The 23,218-nt window shown below is 43.4% G+C and overlaps 1 protein-coding gene across 2 annotated transcripts in view; it reads right to left on the bottom strand.

Annotated features, from left to right (window-relative positions):
- The window catches only part of DOCK4 (dedicator of cytokinesis 4), a 407,978-nt gene that overhangs the window by 146,820 nt on the left and 237,940 nt on the right, over window positions 1–23,218 (bottom strand). For both annotated transcript variants that reach the window (XM_040343815.1, XM_040343816.1), the window contains exons 25-27: window positions 20,511–20,645; window positions 15,835–15,933; window positions 9,988–10,082 (exon numbers count right to left, since the gene is read on the bottom strand). In XM_040343815.1, the coding sequence (XP_040199749.1) occupies window positions 9,988–10,082; window positions 15,835–15,933; window positions 20,511–20,645 (329 nt within the window). The remainder of the gene's footprint in view (window positions 1–9,987; window positions 10,083–15,834; window positions 15,934–20,510; window positions 20,646–23,218) is intronic.

Here is a 23,218-nt window from a genome sequence, read left to right as displayed (position 1 = left end):
GGCATTCATTACTATATGGGATGTCCCAAAGCAATGCTTACAATGAGGGGAGGGAGAACATCTCCAAGACAAAAGGATTTAATTTAGAGAAATACTCAAATCATAATAAATCCAACTTAGTTGAGAAAAATAATCTTAAATTTTAAATTTAACTCAAAAAAGAGGAGCCCCCGGAATCCGAGGGTCTCAAACTGCAGCCTGCAGCACTGCCTGCCCAAAGGCTGTATCAGAATTCCTTCTTACGTCCAACTGGTAGAATTTTGTAAACGTGTGGACAGAAGACCAGGTTGCCGCCTTGCAAACTTGAGCCATAGAGATCTGGTGGTGTGCTGCCCAGGAGGCGCCCATGGCCCTAGTAGAATGAGCCTTTAATGATACTGGAGGAGGCAACCCTTTCAAGCCGTAGGCCTGAGTGATTAATTGCTTAATCCACCTAGAAATGGTGGACTTTGCAGCTGCCTGCCCCTTCTTGGGCCCATCCGGTAAAATGAACAGCACATCTGTTTTCCGGATCTTCTTTGTAGCTTTAAGATAGGCCTTCATGGCCCTGACAATATCCAAGGTATGCAGCAACCCTTCCTTTCTGGAAGTAGGTTTAGGGAAGAAGGATGGTAATACCAAATCCTGGTTCAAATGAAAACTGGATATAACCTTCGGTAGGAAGGAAGGATGAGGGCGGAGAACGACCCTGTCCTTATGAAAAATAAGATATGGTTCCTTACAGGATAAGGCCGCCAGTTCCGATACTCTTCTTGCGGAAACTATGGCGACCAAAAATACTAACTTCCTTGTCAGTAAAACCAAAGGAATTTCAGCCAACGGCTCAAACGGTTGTTTCTGTAAACTTGACAGAACAAGATTTAAATCCCACGGGCAAAGCGGGGATTTAACTGGAGGTTTAATACGTAAGACCCCTTGAAGGAAGGTCTTAACCAGCGAGTGGGTGGCCAGCGGCCGCTGAAACCACACTGACAGAGCAGAAATCTGTCCTTTGATTGTGCTTAATGCCAATCCTTTATCCACTCCTAGCTGGAGAAAACTTAAAACTCTATCGATGGTGAACTTGCGAGGAAGCCATAGCTTGGACTCACACCAGCCTACATAGGCCTTCCAGACCCTGTGATAAATCACCCTAGAGACCGGTTTCCTGGCTCTGATTAGGGTAGAGATTACTTTCTGAGACAGACCTCTACCCCTGAGAATCAGGGATTCAGCTTCCAGGCCGTCAAATTTAGATGCCGTAAGGCAGGGTGGAGGATCGGACCTTGCGATAGCAGGTCTGGCCGTAGAGGAAGAGTCCAAGGGTCTCCCACTACCATCTTTAGGATTAGTGAGTACCATGCCCTTCTGGGCCATGCTGGAGCTACCAGGATAACTGGTATGTGCTCCACCCTGATCCTGCGCAGCAGGCGGGGTAGTAACTGGAGCGGGGGAAACGCATAAAGAAGTTTGAACTGATGCCAAGGGCAAACCAGCGCATCGGTTCCGCAGGCCATCGGATCCCTTGAGCGGGACATGAACCTGTCTAGCTTCTTGTTGAGTCTCGATGCCATGATATCCACGTCCGGCACTCCCCATCTTTGGCAGAGTGCTTGAAAGATTTGTGGATGCAGAGACCATTCCCCCGGCAATAGAGTCTGGCGGCTTAAGAAGTCCGCCTGAAAGTTGTCCACTCCGGGAATGAATATTGCCGATATGCAGGGCACATGAGCCTCTGCCCATAGGAGAATCAAGCTCACCTCTCTCTGAGCGGCTTGACTCCTGGTTCCCCCTTGGTGATTTATGTATGCCACGGCCGTGGCATTGTCTGATTGAATTCTCACCGGGAACCCCTGCAATTTTGACGTCCAAGCCCTGAGGGCTAGTCGAGCAGCTCTGAGCTCCAAGATGTTGATGGGCAACTGCTTCTCTGGCTTTGCCCAAGTACCTTGGCGAGTGCAACCATCCAAAATTGCTCCCCAGCCCGTCAGGCTGGCGTCTGTGGTCACTATCTTCCAAGCCACTGGGCTGAAAGATCTCCCCTTCAGTAGATTCTGAGGGTCTAACCACCAACACAGACTTTGTCGGACTCTTGATGAGAGCGGCAACGGGATATCCAAGGCCTGTGGCCTTCTGCTCCATGCTGACAGGATGGCTGTCTGCAGGATGCGAGTGTGACTCTGGGCGTATGGTACCGCCTCGAATGTGGCCACCATCTTGCCTAGTAACCTCATACATAGGCGAATAGTCGGTTCCTTTTTGCTTAGAACCAGTAGGATTAATTCCTTGATGGCTTTGACCTTCCTCAGAGGTAGAAACACTCTTTGTTGTTCTGTGTCTAATCTCATGCCGAGATATTCCAACTGCCTTGTGGGCAGGAAAGCTGACTTTTCTCGATTTAGGACCCAGCCGAACTTCTCGAGGTATTGGACCGTGAGGGCCACTGCTCGCTCCAAGCCGGGAGACGAGTGATCTATGACTAGGAGGTCGTCCAGGTATGCTAGGATCGTGACCCCTTGGATCCTTAGCTTGGCTAGGATTGGAGCTAGGACCTTCGTGAACACCCGGGGGGGCGTAGCCAACCCGAAGGGAAGCGCCACGAATTGGAAGTGACGCAAAGCCACCATGAAGCGTAGATATCTTTGATGTGGCTGATAAATTGGAACATGAAGGTAGGCATCCTTTATGTCTATGGACGCCATGAAGTCGTCCTTTTGGAGTGTGGCAGCTGCTGACCGCACGGATTCCATCCGAAATGAGCGAATCTTTAGGTATGCATTTACCATCTTTAGGTCCAAAATTGGCCTGACATCTCCATTGGACTTTGGGATGATGAATAGGTTGGAGTAGAAACCCAGCCCCTGTTCCAGGACTGGCACCTCTACTATTACTTCCTGGGAAAGTAGATGATTTAATGCCGACATTAATGCGGCTCCCTTCTCCGGATCGTTTGGAATCCTCGACTGGAAATGAGGAGGAGGAAACTTTAGGAAATCTAATTTGTAGCCCGTGGCCACGGAAAACCGTACCCACTCGTCGGGAATGCTGGCTTCCCAAACCTCTGAAAAGAGTCGCAGCCTTCCCCCCACCTTCGTGGGTGGGGGCGCCCCTTCATAAGGTCGGCTTGGGGGCTGGTTTTGCTGGTTTGCGAAACCACTGCTTTCTGCCTCTAGCAGCCTGTCCTTGTGACTTGCTGTTGAAGCCGAAGTTTGCTTTCGCAGGAGGCCGTCGATACTGTTTGGCATTAGAGGGCCCCTGCCCAGGGGAGTACTGTCGTTTAAACGCAGGCCCCCGAAACTTCTTCTTAGTTGGCAAGAGAGTACTTTTGCCGTTTGAAATGGTCTGAATGTATTTATCTAGGTCTTCTCCGAAGAGTCGTCCTCCATGGAAGGGGAACCCTACCAGGAGCTTCTTGCATGGGGGCTCGGCCTCCCAGCTTTTTAACCATAAGAGTCTTCTCATATGGATAAGGGATAACGATAAACGTGACGCTTGCTGGATAGAATCCTTAATTGCGTCTACCGTAAAACATATGGCCTTAGGGACATCCGAAAATTCTTCTGCCTGCTGGGCAGGAATAAGTTTAAGCATCTGCTTAATTTGATCCGATAATGCTTGAGCAACCCCAATCGCAGCCACAGCTGGCTGTACTACTGCCCCTGCAGTAGTGAAGGAGTTCTTAAGTAGTGCTTCCAAGCGTTTATCAACTGGATCCTTGAATACCTGTATGTCTTCTACAGGGCATGTTAACGACTTGTTAACACATGAGATGGCTGCGTCCACTGCAGGAGTAGCCCATTTCTTGGAAAATTTATCTTCCATAGGATATAGGGCAGAGAATCTTTTAGGTGGTAAGAAGATTTTATCTGGCTTGTTCCAATCTTGGAACAAAACTCCCTCTAATAGAGGGTGGATCGGAAACACTGCATTGCTTTGAGGCGCCCTCAGTGAGCCCAAAGCTGAAACCGTCGATACCTGGAGATCTGGTACTGGCAAGTTGAATGCATTATGGACCAAGTCCGTTAAGGCTTGAATCCACCAGCTCTCCCCTTGGGAGACTGCTCCAGACTCCTCTGTATCCGGATCTTCGATCCCTGAACCTACTTGGTCCTTGTCCAAGAGGTCGTCCAATTCCCCTGAGGAAAGGACCTCCTCTTCTGAGGGTCCACGCTCGGGCGACGGAGATCTAATCCGTTTACTGCCCCGCATAGCTGTGGCTATCATTTTTCCCATTCTTTTCTCCATCTCTTTTAAAGAGGTGAGTAATACCTCGTCCGTGACCATCTTAGGGTTGGACTGACCCGCGCCAGCTCCAGCCCCAGATCCCGATGGCCCCAAGGCTCCCTGTGGGGAAAGCAGCGGCATAGCTTTGTCCGAGACCTCAGACTCTCTGGGGGAATCCCCACCTCTTGTACCCTCTGACCCGGATGCCATGGTACAATACCGAGGTACACCTGCTACTTATTGGTACTTGGAACTATAATAGTTAATTGCCCAAACACCTGTTTGGGGGATAAAAAATGCTTCCTCTCCCCTAGATGACTTTTTTTTTTTTTTCAATCTTTTTTTTTTTTTTTTTTTTTTGTTTCAAATCCAGGAAAGAAAAAGCATTCTGTCCCCCTGAGTAGTATTGCAAAGAAAAACTATGAGATGGAAAAGAAACAGCCTATTTCTAGGCTTGAAAACAGTCTTCTGAAGACTGCAATATTCTTTCTGGCCACTGTGTGTCCTCGGCGCCCCGTGCTGCCGCTCTGGTCTTTCCTCCCCAGTTCCAATGTATAGAATGAGCTGTTTGGAACGAAAAAGGAAGGGCCGCCCCTTCCTTAAACCACTGACCCGCCCTTCCCCCCTCAGCTAAACGGCGCGAATTGCGCCTATAACACGTGAACGTGCGCGGGCGCGCGCCCGCCGATAGGGGGGGGGGGTTGGGGGGAAGGGAGCCTCTCTGCTCCAGCCTGGAACCACGAGGAGGTCAGCGTTCTGCCTGCCTGCAGGCTCTGAGGAGGAAGACTGATGGAGCATCGCCTGGAGGCTTGCAGGTAAGCATAGCTCTCTGACACACACATACACTTTATATCACACAGGCCCCACTCAATGCTTTTCCAACACTACAAGGGAGGTCACTTCTTATGGGGAAAAATACACATAGAGCCATCCTATCATTAAGATATGTGACTAGTTTGCCAGATGCAGCGCATAACTTTAGGCATGTCCCCTGTGACCCCCCAGAAAAAACCTGCTAAGAACCAAGTTCCGCAAGTTTTCCCCTCACTTACCTGCTCCATGCCGCAGGACTTTGCCAAGCAAGAGGCCCAATCTTCCCCCATCTCCGTGGGGATGTCTAGACCTTCAGGCCCTGGGTTCCTATGAAGGATCCACTGTCCTGGGCCCATATAGCACTCTGGCAACAGAAACATTAGGCACCCAAAGGTTTCTAAGTTCTGGGCCCAGGGTCCAGCTCTCTAAAAAGAAAAGCATTATGGGCTATACCCCAAGGGTTTGGGGTCCGGTTACTGACCACTTTAGCGCTGAGGCCTTTGGACAGAACCGGTTAGCTCACCTAATCCCAAGGATGCGGAGGCAAGCTAAACCATGACCAACACCTAAGACACTGGCGTAAAAACTGAGGTACTCCTCCTATGGGAGGGGGTTATATAGGGAAGGGCATTTCCTGTTTGAGATTGCCAGTGTCCATCACCTGAAGGTACTCCATATAACCCATATAGTAATGAATGCCGCTCTGTGTCCCGTGATGTAACGATAAAGAAAGACTTGCAGCTTTACTTGATGCGAAAGGTGGTTCTACAAAATATGGACTGCTGAATACGAATGCACCCCACACTTTTCATATTTGTAAAAAACATTTATCATCATTTTCCTTCCACTTCACACTTATATGCCACTTTGTGTTGGTCTTTCACATAAAATTCACAATTTTTTTTTGGTTGTAACATGACAAAACGTGGAAAATTTCAAGAGGTATGAATACTTTTTCAAGGCACTGTAGATAGTTATCTGAGCAAAAAGAATATACATCACAATTCAACAGTAATCAGTATAGCATCTGTAGTTCACAAAAAATATATATATATTACATAGACATAAGGTGATATAAAGATCCGGAGGTCCATTTCAATGTTTTGCCCAGTATAAGGCTCTTTCTAATTTTTCTATAAATTATCTTAAAAGTGAGGCAATGAGTATCCTCCTCAAAGAGTGTATTAAGAAACTACAAGGCCTTTACTGGTTTAAATAGGTTCAGTCTTTTTTAAAATATTTGGGGGTTAAATTAACACCGGATACAGGTTCACTATACAAGAATAATTTCCATCCATTATTAGCTAAAATACGATCACATCTCCAACTTTGGCAAACGTTTACCCTTACATGGTTCGGGATGTGTAATGCATTAAAGATGACATTGCTCCCACAGATTTTATATCTAATGCAAGCGATACCTATTAAATTACCTTTTATTTAGCCTTTTTTTGTTTGTGTCGGACATTGTTACTTAAATTTCTTTGGAATAATAAAGTCGCCATACTCCGTTACTCATTGTTAGTTTTGCTTAAATCCTAGGGGGGCATCGGCCTACCAGACTTGATCTCATACTATCGGGCTCTACATTTGATCAGAGTGGTGTCATGGTGTATATCCTTGCAGACCCAACCCTGGGTACAAGTAGAACAAGTTTCAATAATCGCTTTGTTTGTGCTTCCTTGGGTCGCTCATAAATACTATCGAGGTTTAAAGAAGCATCCTACAATAGGGGCTACTATTGCAGTTCTTACTCAAACATTCTTAACAAAGGGCCTCTCTCCCAATCCATCCCCCTAACACCAATGAATCAGAATCCCGATTTCACGCCAAGGCTCAACAACAAACAGCTCCGGGGTTTGGTAGGACAGGGCATAACTAGATGCATGCATTTTGCTACCCCGCAGGGATGGAAGTCGACACAAGATCTATCCTCTCACTGCCCCCCTTAAACCCCCGGTCAGCATTTCAACTGGCACACTATTTAACCACTTAACCCCCGGACCATATTGCTGCCCAAAGACCAGAAGACTTTTTGCGATTCGGGACTGCGCCGCTTTAACTGACAATTGCGCGGTCGTGCGACGTGGCTCCCAAACAAAATTGGCGTCCTTTTTTTCCCACAAATAGAGCTTTCTTTTGGTGGTATTTGTTCACCTCTGCGGTTTTTATTTTTTGCGCTATAAACAAAAATAGAGCGCCAATTTTGAAAAAAATTAATATTTTTTACTTTTTGCTATAATAAATATCCCCCAAAATTATATAAAAAAAATTTTTTTTTCCTCAGTTTAGGCCGATACGTATTCGTCTACATATTTTTCGTAAAAAAAAATCGCAATAAGCGTTTATTGATTGGTTTGCGCAAAAGTTATAGCGTTTACAAAATAGGGGGTATTTTTATGGTATTTTTATTAATATATTTTTTTACTAGTAATGGCGGCGATCAGCGTTTTTTTTTTCGGTACTGCGACATTATGGTGGACACTTCGGACACTTTTGACAAATTTTTGGGACCATTGGCATTTTTATAGCGATCCGTGCTATAAAAATGCATTGGATTACTATAAAAATGCCACTGGCAGTGAAGGGGTTAACACTAGGGGGCGGGGAAGGGGTTAAGTATATCCCTGTGTGTTCTTACTGTGGGGGGGGTGGCCTTACTAGGGGAAACACTGATCTTCTGTTCATACATTGTATGAACAGAAGATCAGCATTTCCCCTGCTGACAGGACCGAGAGCTGTGTGTTTACACACACAGCTCCCGGTCCCCGCTCTGTAACGAGCGATCGCGTGTGCCCGGCGGCGATCGCGCCCGCCGGGCACACGCACGGGAGTCGGGGGCGAGCGGGGGTGCGCACGCGCCCCCTAGTGGCGGCTCAAAGAGCCGCCGTATAGCTACGGGCTCTCGCCCAGAAGAGCCGACCTGCCGCCGTATAATGTCGGCTAGTGGTTAAAGTCTATACCGGACGCGGAATTGTATGTTAGTCCATTGACACCCTTCAAGTGCCTATGTGCGGAGGGAAAATATGTACCACACTGGTTGTCATTCTTGTATAAATTGACTATTCAGCCTCTAGAAGGTCACGTCCCTTCGTACATACGCCGCTAGGAGGAGGACCTCCAAATCTCTCTCATAAGCACACACATGAAAAGGATTATATCATTGACACATAATTGTTTAATAGCAAGCCGCTTTCAAGAACAGGGTTACAAGCTGCTAGTTGGGTGGTATAGGATCCCGGCCCTACTTAATAAACTCTATCCGCAAACCTCAAACCTATGTTGTCGTTGTGAGAGCGCTAGGGACATTATTACATATCTTTTGGTCATGCCCATTAATTACACTTTTTTGGAAGGAAGTGGGGAACTGGATTAAACAATTGACATCAGTTGATCTTGGCTCTGACCCTTTGGGATACCTCCTGCATTTAAATGCGATACCACTCCATAAATATAAAACTTCCTTGGTAGCCTACATGCTGCATGCTGCCCGGGCATGCATTCCAGACCTATGGAAGTCTACAACCATACCATCTCTAAAACATTGGTTTTCTAGAATAGATAAAATTAGGATAATGGAAAATATGACAGCCTTAATCTATGGTAGAGAGGAGAAATGTATGGAAACCCGGTCCGAAGCTCCGTGACCGGGATCGCGGGACTCGCGGACCCGATCGTCGCTGGAGTCCCGCGATCGGTCCCCGGAGCTGAAGAACGAGGATAGCCGTGTGTAAACACGGCTTCACCGTTCTTCACTGTGGCGGCAGCATCGATTGTGTGTTCCCTAATATAGGGACGCACAATCAATGACGTCAGACCTACAGCCACACCCCCCTACAGTTGTAAACACACACTAGGTGAAACATAACTCCTTCAGCGCCCCCTGTGGTTACCTCCCAAACTGGAACTGTCATTTTCAGAGTAAAACAATGCATTTTAAATGCATTTTTTGCTGTGAAAATGACAATGGTCCCAAAAATGTGTCAAAATTGTCCGAAGTGTCTGCCATAATGTCGCAGTCACGAAAAAAAAAAAGGCTGATCGCCGCCATTAGTAGTAAAAAAATTTTTTTTTATAAAAATGCAATAAAACTATCCCCTATTTTGTAAACACTATAAATTTTGCGCAAACCAATCGATAAATGCTTATTGTGATTTTTTTTTAAAATAGGTAGAAGAATACGTATCGGCCTAAACTGAGGGGACTTTTTTTTATATATATGTTTTTGGGGGATATTTATTATAGCAAAAAGTAAAAAATATTGCATTTTTTTCAAAATTGTCGCTCTATTTTTGTTTATAGCGCAAAAAATAAAAACCGCAGAGGTGATCAAATACCACCAAAAGAAAGCTCTATTTGTGGGAAAAAAAGGATGCCAATTTTGTTTGGGAGCCACGTCACACGACGGCGCAATTGTCAGTTAAAGCGACGCAGTGCTGAATCGCAAAAAGGGGCCTGGTCCTAAGTGGTTAATCAAGAGACATGAAGGAAAAATTAAGGCAGAAATATGAAGGGAATGTAACTTAGGTTAATAATAGAGGTAATATTCTTAACTATGCACATTTTTTTATTTCTTTTGATATTTGGGTTTATATTCCTTAGCCTACGAAGTATTATTTTGATGTGCGGCAAGTTGTAATTGCTGATTGTAACTATTTTTATTTTCTAGTCTGGTCGGATGGCTAGATTTGTTTCTTTTTACTGTAACATAGGTTTATTCCTTCTCTTGATATTGTTTATATGTTCTGTTAGAACTGAAAAAATCTTTGAATAAAGAATCATACCCGAAAAAAAAAAAAAAAAGTGATATAAAAGAATGTTAACCAATTTGTATACTGACTTAGGCTTCATGTACACGGGACATTTTTACAACTGCTCCTGAACAATTTAATTGACAGATAGTAACCCACATTTAAAATGTCCGTTAGCTCTCCTTTGATAACCAGGCATATAAAAAAAATTCCCTCTTACTTGTTGGCAACAAAACGCATCACAGTCCAGTCTTTAGGAAACATTTCAGGTCTTATAAGTATCCGAAATACAGTGAAGATCTGCAGCAAAAAATCCTGGAAAAAAAACAAAGCAGTTCAGTCATAAAACAGTAACTGCATACAAGAAATATAAATAGTTGTATTTATATTTACTGTAAATATAATAGACAATTTATCAATGTGACAATACCACAGAAAATACTTAATATGAAATGTAAATTACTTTCTTAATTTACTATGATCAGAAATAAAATAGTTTTTAAAAATATTTTTATTTTTTAGTCATGTTAACATGATGTAGCTACTGTATACTTCGCTACAATGAAATAATAAACTTAATAACAGTGCACAATAGCTTAAGTTGAAAAGCCCACACACTCTTGCCAATGACACTCTTGCCTCTTCCACTACCTGCTTACCCTGTAGCGTTACAGAGTGAAAGCAAAGGCAAATAGTGCCTTCTGTGTTCTTTTTTTTTTTTTAGTAAACTCAGAAGTATATATATATATATATATATATATATATATATATATATATACACACACACAAAAAAAAGGGAAAAAATCTAACACCTTAAAAACCTGTAAACCTAGAAAAGGTGTATATCAAACAAAAGCCTTTTTATGTTAGATACGGCGGGAATTGATTAGAACACTGGTCAAATTTGTAGTGCCATCTAGAGCTCCATTAGAGAGATTTTCCCTCACGTTCTGTCTTAGTCAAAATGGTTTTACCAGACAAGGAAAATCTGCAACAGGGACACAGCAACATAAAACTAGTCTAAAGCCTTGTACACACGAATTTTGACCGTGCAAAAGTCTACTGTGAGTCCGTCGGAAAGAAAGAGAACAGATTCTCTAAGGTCCATCGGACTTCCGGAAAAAAAAGTCCAATGGAGGCTACACACGGCCGGACTTTCGTAGAAAAAAAGCCCTTTTTTTCTCAGAAAATCCGGCCATGTGTACGAGGCATTACTCTACAGAAAAAAAGTGTTTTTTTTCATGTCTCTGTTGCTGTTGGAGAGACCCTCTTACTTCTTGTCTGGTAAAACATTGTCAGCAGTAAACTTCTAATGCTAGTATGGAACACCACAGGTTTTGCACCAGCTGTTTCCATCAACTGAGGATGTGGAGCTACGCCTGGGGATATCTTGCAAACTTTTTAGTCTAGTTCCACCCTGCAATCTTTTTGGGTACACATGCACTGCTTTTCCCAATGATTTATAGACAGAGAAACCCAGCATTCCATTTCCATAACACTTTCCCCCTGGCAGACCTACAAGAGATCTCTTCTGCCCCATCTGCCCAATGCAGTTAGAAGTTGCATTCCATACTACTCTCAAATGTGAATAATTAATGGAAATTAAATCAAGCATATAAGGGACCATATTGCCCATAGCAAAGACACACATGACAGATTCTTGCGAACCTGGTTTTATAAAATCGTGTTAACTTCTACACTTGAAAATGGGGCCCTTGAGGTTGTGATCTAAATGAAGAGCCATTAAACTAAGAACCTGTTTCATTACCTTCCCTACCTCCCCACGCTCTCCCTCTCCCCTCACTCTATTCAGGCCCCCACCCTTCCCTGTGTGCACTTGCCCTTTCTTCCCTTGTTCCAGCCCTCTAATTTGAGAATCTGATTGCACAGTGGCAACTACACCTTCCCAAAACTTCTCCCTCCTTAGGACAGTTCTCCTACATGTGGCATACACCCTATGTGCTCAAGTTTGTTTGCAGGAGGGTACTGGATTTTTTGTTGTAATTTTATGTACATTTTGCTGAGATTGACATTTGTGACTAACTCTGCAAAGAGCTTGGACCAATGTACTGTATAAAAGCTACCCCATGGAAGCTGGAAATCACTGCTTATGCAGCGAATGATACTAGTTCCAGGCCCTATTCTAAGTGGATGTTTTGCTACATAGTGAAGAAGCACAGAGGTGGAGAGGCAGGGAGGTGGTAACATGATCTCCACCTCGTCCAGAGAACGCTTTGCATTGATTGAGAACATGCAAAGTGTTCTCTATATGCCTCTGGTGCTGAGCAGACCCAGAATCTAGCGGTAATTACTGTAGTAGTGGTGTCTACTACAAAGATTTTCAGCTTCCGCAGGGATCGTCCAGTTAAGCCACATGCAAATTACATTGGTCCAAGCTGGCCCAATGTTAAATAAAGAATACACAAAAAAAACAAAAACAAACAGTGGACAGTAAGTGAAGGGAGATCTATCTAACAGAACCCCAGATAACAGTAAAACCCATCGGGCTGTATTCCTTCCTCACTCAAACTATGATAACATTTTTGGTCTGGAGAAGAGAAATAATTGCTTATCATCTACATATTGAACCAGCACCACATCCCTTTAGAGAGCATTAATACAAGAGTCAAGAAATTTGGGGATTTTAAAGGTGCAATTGATACAAGATTATATTATTAAAATAATAATTAATAATGTTTTAATAATATAATCTTGTTGTATCAATTGCACCTTAAAAATCCCAAAATCTCTTGACTTGTATTTTTGACAGGAGATTAACTTCAAGTAATCAAAAAAAAAAAAAAAGAAGCAAATTCTGTGAAAAGTTCTCATTCTTAAATGAGTTATCACTCCTTCCAATAAATAGGACATAAGGTTTCAAAAAATTATCCACACTAAGCATCAACATTAAGCTAAAAGACCTTGGGTTCACCAAATGAAATTACAGTGACGGTCGACCCTTACATCAATACTGCACGGGCCAGCTTTCCTGTAGTTAGAGTGTATTGTGCCTCATCCTCCCAGGTCATTCTCATTACAACAGGACAAATGTTAGGGGCCAATTGGAGGATCTTTTAGTTGGTTGGTGGGCCAGTCCAAGCCTGCTTTAAGAGTGTCAATGTATGAGGACTGTGCAGCTCAGTACAAATTAAGATTTTGTTCTTATTACTAGCTCCCTGTAAAGTCCACCCTCTAAGGATTGAAAGATTGATCATTTAATTTGTTTATACTTTGACAGATATACAATCTACCACAATATTCGCACTAGAGTAGCAACAGATTTAGACACCGTTACTAATGATCTGAGATCAGAACATTAAAGTAAAAATATAAAAAGTCTGCAGCAATGGTCAAAGTGGTTTTCCAAAATACCAACATTTGCTTGACAGTACTAATAACATGTCTTGAAGGTATGTATTAAAGGGAAATTGCACAGTAACAAGAGGCATCAGAGATTTTATTGCCTGCTCAAATGTTGTCAGTCTGACAAGCTACTAAAAAAGAAGTTTGTAAATAAATAATATGCTGGGAAGATAAATTTTCATATTGACCCATTTAAGAATAATCCCTTTTATGTAAAATCCTCAAATCTGTATGACATTTCCATTAAACAAGACCGCACACATCCAACAGAATTAACAGAAGCAATTTGAACACATGAAAAACAAGTATTTGGTCAGTGTCTCTAGTACTAGGTCAGTGTCTCGTGGATTTAAGAATTAAACATTGTTGGGGATGTAATCTTATCATGCAAATAACATTTACCACCACTGCGCTAAAAAAAGGGAATTCTAATATAAGTTTAGAGTTTTGTTTTATCAGTATAGTTTTGTCCCCCCCCCCCTAAAAATAATGCTTAAACAGTTTTGGATTCCCCACTCAGTAGTGCTCCTCCTCCTTTTTGTCTATCCGACTTTCTAATACCCTTACTCTCTCCACCGTTTCCCCACTATTGCCCAATGCCATTCTATCCTTTAGTGTGCTTGGGAATTAGTGCAGGGTTTTTTCCCTAGAGTAAGTACATTTTCAGGCTTGGTTGACAGCCAAGCCTGGGTGTGTTTGATCTTTGCTGGGAGTGGCTCAGGGTAGTGCTGGGTGACTCATAGTTGGCATCACTAGGACCTCTTACTTCTTTATAGAATCTTCTAGTGCTTTCTAGAAAGAGGGGGTGAAGGGGAGGTGGAGCCCTCTGGGGTATTCTAGGGAGCCCTGACCAATACCCAACTTGGATTGGCAGGGGGCAGGTCTCCTTAAATACAAATGGTCAGCCCAGCTGGAGAGGAATTGATCGGGTGGAAGAATAGAGATGGAGTGTTAGGCTATCAGGGCCTTTGAGGGATCTCTCTAGTCTGGGGGGGGGGGGCGACCTTTGGCCTTGGCTCGAGGATGGGACCCTCTAAAAACTCACGGAGGTAGCCTGTACAGGAGGCACAGGAGGAGCAAGAGAGGACAGCGGGAGAACACTGCCGAGCAAGTCTCCAGGAGTCCCACAGAGGCAGTCAGGAGGGCTGGTGAGTGAGCACACCATTGAAAGGACTGGGAGGCATGCCTGAGAGGACTAAGCAGCAGCCTGGGATGGGTGCAGAGCCAATCTGGAGAATGGTGGTGTCATGGGCAGTGGAGTGATGCAGCTGCAGCCAGGAGGACTGGCAGTTCCTGAAGAGGTGGTACTGGGAGCAGTAGCCACAGGGACAGCTAGCACTGGGATTTTTCTATTTGCTACACCATAGGGGCAGTGGTCCCTGCCTGTAAAGGGAACTTGCTTTAGCCCTAGCTGAGCCAGTGTCTGGCCTAACAAATCAGTGCTAGCTAGTCTGGAGAAGGAAAGAGAGGAAGCGATGTGCAGGACGACAAAAGGAGTGATGTATACACAGGATGTATATAAAGTCCCAATTGTTGATGTTTGATTCCATGGGCAGCTCAGAAGTCCCCATCCCTATCCAAGTTCAATCTCCCTTGAAAAAAACATAAAAACAAAGCGCAAGGACTGCTTCATGTCTCTGGATGAATGACAAGTGTGTGCCAGGCTGGGACAGGGTGAAAGACGGACCACAATACTCAGCAGCTCCTATGGGGGTACTGCTACAATCTCATCCTTCTCTTTGTTGGCACTTCCTGTAGGAGAACCAGGGGACATAAGAGCAGACTCCACATCTCTGAGCTGTGCTACTGCCTGTCCCTGGCTTCCCACCCCTCTTTCTACACTGCTTCTGGCCCAAGGTTCCTTCAGAGTATGGAGCAAGCCATTCCTACTACACATGCCCCACCTCCTTCCCCTCTCTCCTTTGCCACCCGAGGCATCTTCTTTGACCACATCTGAAATCTGTTAGCAATGAGACCAGAGAAAAACAGCTTTGCTCAGTGTGCAGCTGTCTCCTACCCAGCGACTTCTCTGTAGCACAGAGGTATGGGGCTGGTTGTTGCTCCCTGAAGATGCAACTCTGATCCTTCACGTTAATGCACAGCTGTATCATCCATCACCTTTATGCCACACTCTCCTCTTCCTGCACATAGCACCTACTGACATACCCTCCTCACTCTCCTCTTGCTGCTCCAAAGCCTTCTACCTGCTCTCATACCCTCTCCACTCCTCTCCCAGTAATGCTACTCATGAACATACATCTTTGCACTTCTCTCCTAAACATTCTAATCATGACCACAACTCCACACTTCTCCCCTAAACATACTGCCTATACTATACTGTACTATACACCACACACTCCTCTCCTGCACATACTGACCCATGTCATTCCCCCTTGCACTCCTCACCTGCACACACTACTTGACATCATACTTCCCACATTAGTTACTTGCACATACTGCCCACTATTATACCCCATATAGCCGTACATTCCTCATTATCCTATTTTGTGCACATAACAGTTTCCTTAACTTAATTTCTACATGATTTACTTGTATAGTCACCTACATTAAACCAGAAGAGATTTAAAAAAAAAAAAAAAAAGCAGGTATATTTGACAGCTTATGAACACCGCACCGATCTTAGTTGTCAGGTTACAAAAAAAGAAGTAAAAACAAAAATAAATATTTAAGTCAAGAGGCATACCCTTAGTTCTTCCTTGGTGTTGAAGCTCTCAAGAAGTTGTTGGTAATGTCTGTCTGTCATTTGTCTCAACAGAGAGAGCAAAGATGCCACAAACTCCCCCTAAAAGGAAAAAATAAATGCAAAAACATAATTACCCATAGCTATCAGACAGACTTAATTTAGAATGAATAGGATAGATAATGTGACATAAGATCCTCATTACCAATAACTAACGAACATAAAATATTTGGCCTTATGCATTAAAGAGCTTGTACTGTACTTGTGGTTAATAAGCTTAAAAGCGTTTGATACCCCAACATTTCATATTCCTGATATGTGCCTGCTGTAACATGTACTTATATGATAAAGTATCCACTTCTCTTTGTATTACTTCCTTTGTGTGACATCCCTGGTGTTCCTGCTAGTTCCCATGCTTTCCTATTAACAACTGACTACAGTAAGCAGGAGGTGGTCAGTTTTCTCTAGTTATGCTGGGAACTTGGTGTACTCTCCTCCAATGATCAGACTTGTCCTGACCCCCCGCTGCACAGCTATCCACTGGCAAGCTCAGTGTACTGCTGCTTCTCCTCCTACTCAGCTCTTACACAGCTCAGAACAGAGGGAATGTGATCACTTAAGAAAAAGAAAAAAAAAGTGTTTATGTTTTATTCATACCTATACAAAAATGTTTTGCCTTTCATTTCTATTTTAAACTGAATCGGTTGTTTTAAAAGGTGATCGTTTACAATCACCTTAAAGTGGTTGTAAACCCACATATCAGAAAAAAAAGCTCATTATGTAATACTCACCTCAGATTGAAGCCCCCACAGCCGTCCTCGTACACCGCTCGGATGGCCGACATCTCTCCTGGTGGTTACTTCCGGGTATCGCAGCTCCATCGCTGCGATTGGCCGGAGCTGTGATGACGTCACTCCCGTGCATGCTCGCGAGAGCCCCCAGTCACGGCACGACCTCCTTTAGGAACGGCACGATCGTCGTTTCTAAAGTGCGCCTGTCATTATTGGAAATATCTCCTAAACCGTGGAGGTTTAGGAGATATTTTGAGCACCTATAGGTAAGCCTTAATCTAGGCTTAAAGGGTTTACAACCACTTTAAAGCGAAGGTCCCACAAAAAAAAAAAATATATTAAAAGCCAACAGCTACAAATACAGCAGCTGCTGACTTTTAATATATGGACACTTACCTGTACATGGTGCCCGCAATGTCGGCAGGGGAAGCCGGCTCTCGGCTGCTCCCACCGTCATCCTCGGTGAGAGAATCAGGAAATGAATCGTTGCGGCTTCACTTCCTTGTTTCCTACTGCACAAGCTCGAGTAGCGCTGCACACCTTCACTGGTCCCCGCTGTGTTCTGGGAGCTGTGTCTCTCCCAGAAGACAGAGGGGGGTACAGAGTAGGCGCCGGAAGTGGCGTAGATTACGGAGGTGATCTATGCCAGAAAGTGGGAGCAAATACCTGTATTAGACAGGTATTTGCTCCCCCTCCCCCTGAAAGGTGCCAAATGTGACACCAGGGGGGGGGGGGGGGGGATTTCAAAAAGTGGAAGTTCCATTTTTGGGTTGAACTCCACTTTAAGCTATAAAAAAAAAAAAAATAATATTCAAAAGTGAACAGAAAAAAAGAGAACAAAAGTAAAAAATCAGAAGGACTGCTGTAAGGCGATTGCAAGAAGTTTTAAAAAATAGGTAAGGCATTTGCCCAAGTTAATTGGACCTAGAAGGGAATTTAGGCCAGTGAAATATTGGGATTGGGATTGCCCTCTCAGCCATGACCATTAAAATGGCACTTATATAACTATTGTAAAAGCTACTTCAGATGCTTAGTGTTTACAACAAAAAAAAACAGCAGTCTGGTTGCTTTGTCCAGTGATCTTTGGCACAGCCTTTGTCAACTGACATCTAGGTACAGCACTTACTGCAAAGCTTTTGCAGCTTGACTATCTGATCCATCCTTTTATACACAGCAATTGTGACTTAACCACTTGATCTGGGGTTTACTAAATAGCTTGTGTGGCGTGTTACTCTGTTACTCTGCAAATAGGAAACCAAGCTTACCATTAATGGAAGGAGTGACTTGGAGGAGGGACACGCTGTGGAACCGATGAGATCTGTGAGCAGGTCCCACTGGCTGAGGAGTAGACTTTCCTGCAGCACAAACGGTCCCCCCGACAGAAGATTGTGGTGACATTTTGTCAATACTCCAGCCTCACACTGGAATAAAATGCTTTAACCACTTCCATACCAGGCACTTACGAACCCTTCCGGCCCAAGCCAATTTTCAGCTTTCAGCGCTGTCGCACTTTGAATGACAATTGCGCAGTCATGCTACACTGTACCCAAACAATTTTTTTTTATCATTTTGTTCCCACAAATAGAGCTTTCTTTTGGTGGTATTTGATTACCTCTGCGATTTAATTTTTTTGCACAACAACTAAAAAAAAAAGAAAATGTTGAAAAAAAATTAGTTTTTATTTTTTTCTGTAAATTTTCTTTGTAAATAAGTTTTCTTCTTCGATTATGGGCACTGATATGGTGGCACTGATGGGCACAGATGAGGTGGCACTCATAGGCAGCACTGATGGGCACTTATGGGTGGCACAGGTGGGCACTGGGAATGGATGGGCACTGAGGGGTGGCACTGATGGCATTGCTGGGAATCACTTTTTTAATCCCATAATATGGCCGGTCAGTGCCCATGTTGCCAGTCAGTGCCCATTTGTGGGCACTAATTGGCATCTATTCTATTTTTTTTATTGCCCCTTCCCTGATGGTCCAGTGTGGGCTTCCCTGGTGGTCCAGTGTGGGCATCCGAGGGTGGGCTGCGCTGATAAACAATCAGCGCGAACCCCCCTGTCAGGAGAGCTGCCGATTGGCTCTCCTCTACTCGCGTCTGTCAGACGCGAGTGAGGAAGAGCCAATCAACGGCTCTTCTTGTTTACATCGTGATTAGCCGTGATTGGACACGGCTGATCACGTGGTAAAGAGCCTCCGCCGGAGGCTCTTTACCGAGATCGGAGATGCAGGGTGTCAGACTGACACCCCGCATCACCGATCGCCGCACTGCATGCCCCCACGGACGCACGCCGGCATGTAATCCTGCAGGACGTCAATAGATGTCCAGTCAGGATTACAGAACCACTTCCCGGACGTCAATTGACTATTGACCGGGCGGGAAGTGGTTAAGGTAAAGCTCTAAGGGCTAGTTTACACTTGCTTCAAAACAACAAGGATCTCTGAATGCCATTCAAAGCTCCTGTCACTAAATAAAATGGTTAGCTTGCAGTCCTGTTTACACTTTGCTTTTGCTTTGCTTCGGCTTCGCTTCAAAAATTATACCCCATATCGCTTTAGCAGTGCTTCAAAGCATCTTCAAAGCCTCCCTAGAACTCTATGACAAAGCTCGCTTGAAGCACCTGCGGTTTTTGAGAGGCTTTAATTCAGCTTTAGCATCGCTTTGTTTTGGAGAAATTGCGGGTATGAAATATCAACACACACACACAGGGCATCTGTCAAGCATCAACAAAGCTTCAATAGGGCATCACCAAAGTGTCATCGAAGCACTACCGAAGCCTCAAAAAACACATCATAAAAGCATGTTGAAGTGGTAGGCGCTTTAATGTGTGTTGAAGCCAAAGCAAGTGTAAATGAGCCCTTAGAGGCTTTTACCATGTAATCACGGTTTTGTTTGAATGGTTGTTACAGGTAATCTCAAGTTTACCTGGAAGTGGTGAGGTATTCAAAGTTTTATACATATTTTATGCATATAATCAAATACATATAACATAGTACAAGATCACTGCACCATGCCGCAATGAGATTTAATTTAAAGATTTTTTATCTTTCCCTAAAAGTTTAAATATTATGCATCACACATTCAGCAGGCAGGGCTGGCAGATACATCGTCAGTTTGGGCAGTCCACAACCAGGGCCTGGCAGGGAAAGCCTACTAAGAACCAAGTAATATTATAACTCTCAGTTATAGCTACATTATTATCTTTGGTAGGAGTTATTTCCCTATACTGTACGTACACACACATACTGTTTATTATTATATGATGAACAGATGTTCTGCTTTATGCATGTACTGTAGCAGTCTACATTTTGTATAGCATGCAGGTATTTTAACCAGATCATCTTTTTTTTTTTTAAGAAACACATGTGGCACAAGATACTTTTGGTACAGAAATAATCAAGCATTGTAAAAAGTACACATGACTAGAAAAATGCAATTTTTTTAATTGGTCATTAGAAACGACCGTGTGTAGGCTCCAGAGCATTTTTCTCGACGTGAAAAATGGGCATTCAAAATTTAGAACATGCTCTATTATTTCTCGTCGTTTTTTACGTCGTGAAAAGCGGTGTGTAGGCTTTAACGACAGGGAAAAAAATGTGCACGCTCAGAAGCAGGTTATGAGAAGGGAAATATGCATCATCAGCCCAAAGGGTGTCGCCAATCGAATGGAACTTCCCCTTTATAGTGCCGTCGTACGTGTTGTACGTCACCGCGCTTTGCTCGAGCATTTTTTTTCACGATCGTGTGTATGCAAGGCAGGCTTGACAAGAATCACGTCGAGAAAAACGTTGCTTTTTCCATGACATTAAAAACGGTCGTGTGCACGCGGCATAAGAAATTTATAGCATAGTGAATTTCTATACCCCAGGAAAAAAAAACACTTACAGTCACATCTTGAAACTGTAGCCTCATTGCTGTGCCTGACTGCTGAGGCCGACTTGTAATCTCCAAAATTGTCCTCAGTAAAACGTCCAGCAGACTGTTAACAATCACATCAATTTCCTTCATGGCACACTTTTCCTAAAACACAGAAATATCTACAGATGAATAACACTTAAAAGGCACTGGGTTTAAAAACAACCACATGTAATTTTAAATATGTGGTATTTATTCTGCAATCAATAATACAGAATGGGATTTTCTTCCGTAACTCTATCCTGCCTGCCACGGAAGCCTTTTAAAACAGTTCTAAACACCTGGGGGTAGGAAGGATTGGTGATCATGTGACCACTATCACAGTGGTCACATGATCAGAATCCAATACCGGCAGTTACCAACGTTTAACCTGGACTGAGAGCTGTCGGATAGTTCGATCTTTGTGCTGGGAGTGTGTTGTGAGTGCACTCTCAGCTTATCAACACTGGCTGCCCAGTAATGCATATGTGTAGCATGTGGCCATTAAAGCCCACCCTTTTTTTCTGCTGCTATAAATCCGTTTGGCGGTCGTAAAGGGGTTTCAAAGAGCTAGAGAACCGTGTTTATTCAGAGCATATCGTACAAATTCAATACATTAGGGCAACCATTCCCAAACTTTTTAACATGGAGGAATCCTTGAAATAACTTTCCGTTCTCAAAGAGTCTCTGCTAATAATTGCTATATCGACAGCTCAGGAGTACATACCTGTGATGGTCACTGGGAAGGAAACTCTTTACATTTGTAATCATTGGGAAGAATCCTCCGCCTACAAATCATTGTTGTCATTGGTTTCATTTCTGAGACGCAGAAATTGCTCAAAGAACCCCTAGTAACCTGCAGAATAATCCTAGAGTTCCATGGAACCCTGATTGGGGAAAGGCTGCACTACAGTATGCATCTTGTGCAGCGGCTTGCTCTCTGATCTGCCTTGGATCACAACTCTGTCTTTTCCTTTGTACCCCAAAGCTTGCACATCTCTCTAAAGCCTCATACACATGGTCGGACTTCAAACAAACTTTTCCGTGAATTTTTGTTTAAAGGGCGTTGGCCGTGAACTTGGTATGCATACACATGGCAGGACTTTTTCAACAAACTTTAGTAAAATCATGTGTTTTTTTTCTGCTCTTTACCGCCACCCTTTGTTCAACTTCTGCTATTGTTGGTTAATTTTAACATTGGTTCTCAGCATGCGTGCTTGTACTTTGGACAAATGTACGATGGACTTCTGTACACACAAGGACTTTTGTTGCCGAAAAGTTTGTCCAATGAAAACCGAAAAAGTTTGTCCGATGGAGCGTACACACGGTCGGATTTTTTTGAAAACCTGCTCATTTTGAAGTTTGTTGTCAAAAAGTCAGACCGTGTGTATGGGCTTTAAGTCTACATAAAGGATGGTACTACATTACACTCCACAGCCAATAGCAGATACCTGCACACTATTACAGAAACATTGACGCCCATATATTTTAACAGTAACATTATCTCTCACTAGTTGAAAGTTAAAGATTACTTTTAAGGATTTAAAATTTCATTGACAACACTATATTTGAATGGTTTATCAGGTTTAAGGCTGCATTCACACCTGAGCAAATCGTTTTTCAGCCAGAAAGTCACGTGATTTTGCCATGTTTTTGTACAGGTCAAAAGGTCACCAATTTAAAAACAGTCTACTGTATTGTCACCAATTTAAAAAGCAGAAAAATGCCCAAGTCTGCCCGAACTGAGCTACAAAAACAGCTCCAGAACTTTTTTAAACTTCAGGCGTTTGGCTTCTGGCGTTTTGGAGTGGAGATATGAATAATTTCCATAGAGAATAATTTTTTTTTTCCCCCTCCAGCGTTTTGTAGCTTGAGGCTTCAGGCTGGGTTCACACTATACTACACAACAGCAGTACGACTTTCATCCTACTTTGCTCTGCGACATCTGTCCTACATAGGTCCTACATCCATCCGACTTTCATGAACAGGATACTACTTTGAACCGACTTTGTGATAGTCTGACTTGTTTTTTGACCAATCAAAACAATGCCAGAGTGAGATAAATTCCTTTTACTGCTGCTGTAATCACATGTCCGATGTCGAAAGTCGGATGGTAAGGACAATGCTCCTACTTTGGTCTGACTTCAATGATATTCAGTGGGCTGAAGTAGGATCAAAAAGTCGGACCAAAGTAGTACAGGGAACATTTTCAAAGTCGGACCGACTTGTGTTGGACCTGTTAAGACGACTCTCATAGGGAAACATTGATTTTCACACGTCATGCGACATAAGCTCCCAATGTCGGAGCGTTTGTCGGACAAGTGTGAACCCGGCCTCAAGCTACAAAACGCTCAGGTGTGAATGGGGCCTAAATGCCTCTTTCGCATTTACTGGGGTTCATACAGTCGTATTGGGGATTTGTTGGTGTTGGTAAGGGTTTTCTTACATAATCATGGAGTAAATAATAGGTTAATGATAAAAAAAAGTATTTATTAAGGTAATTTAATTTGTTTAGAAGTTGTGCTTTTTTTGAAAGATGTGTTTGGGTGTGATTACCAAACTGAGTGGAGTGGACCTTTTCTTTATAGCTGTATAGCTTTATACTGTTCTGCAGTCTTGTCATTTCACTTCGCTTTGTTTGTTCTAAGCTTCTCTGCACAAATGCTTTTTAAACCTGTCTGGTCTTAATTATTAAAACA

The sequence above is a fragment of the Rana temporaria genome, chromosome 3 (assembly GCF_905171775.1).
Source record: "Rana temporaria chromosome 3, aRanTem1.1, whole genome shotgun sequence".
In the NCBI taxonomy this organism is placed as follows: domain Eukaryota; kingdom Metazoa; phylum Chordata; class Amphibia; order Anura; family Ranidae; genus Rana; species Rana temporaria.
The sequence above is the reverse complement of the archived record's forward strand: the minus strand, read 5'-3'. Positions and strand labels throughout refer to the sequence as shown.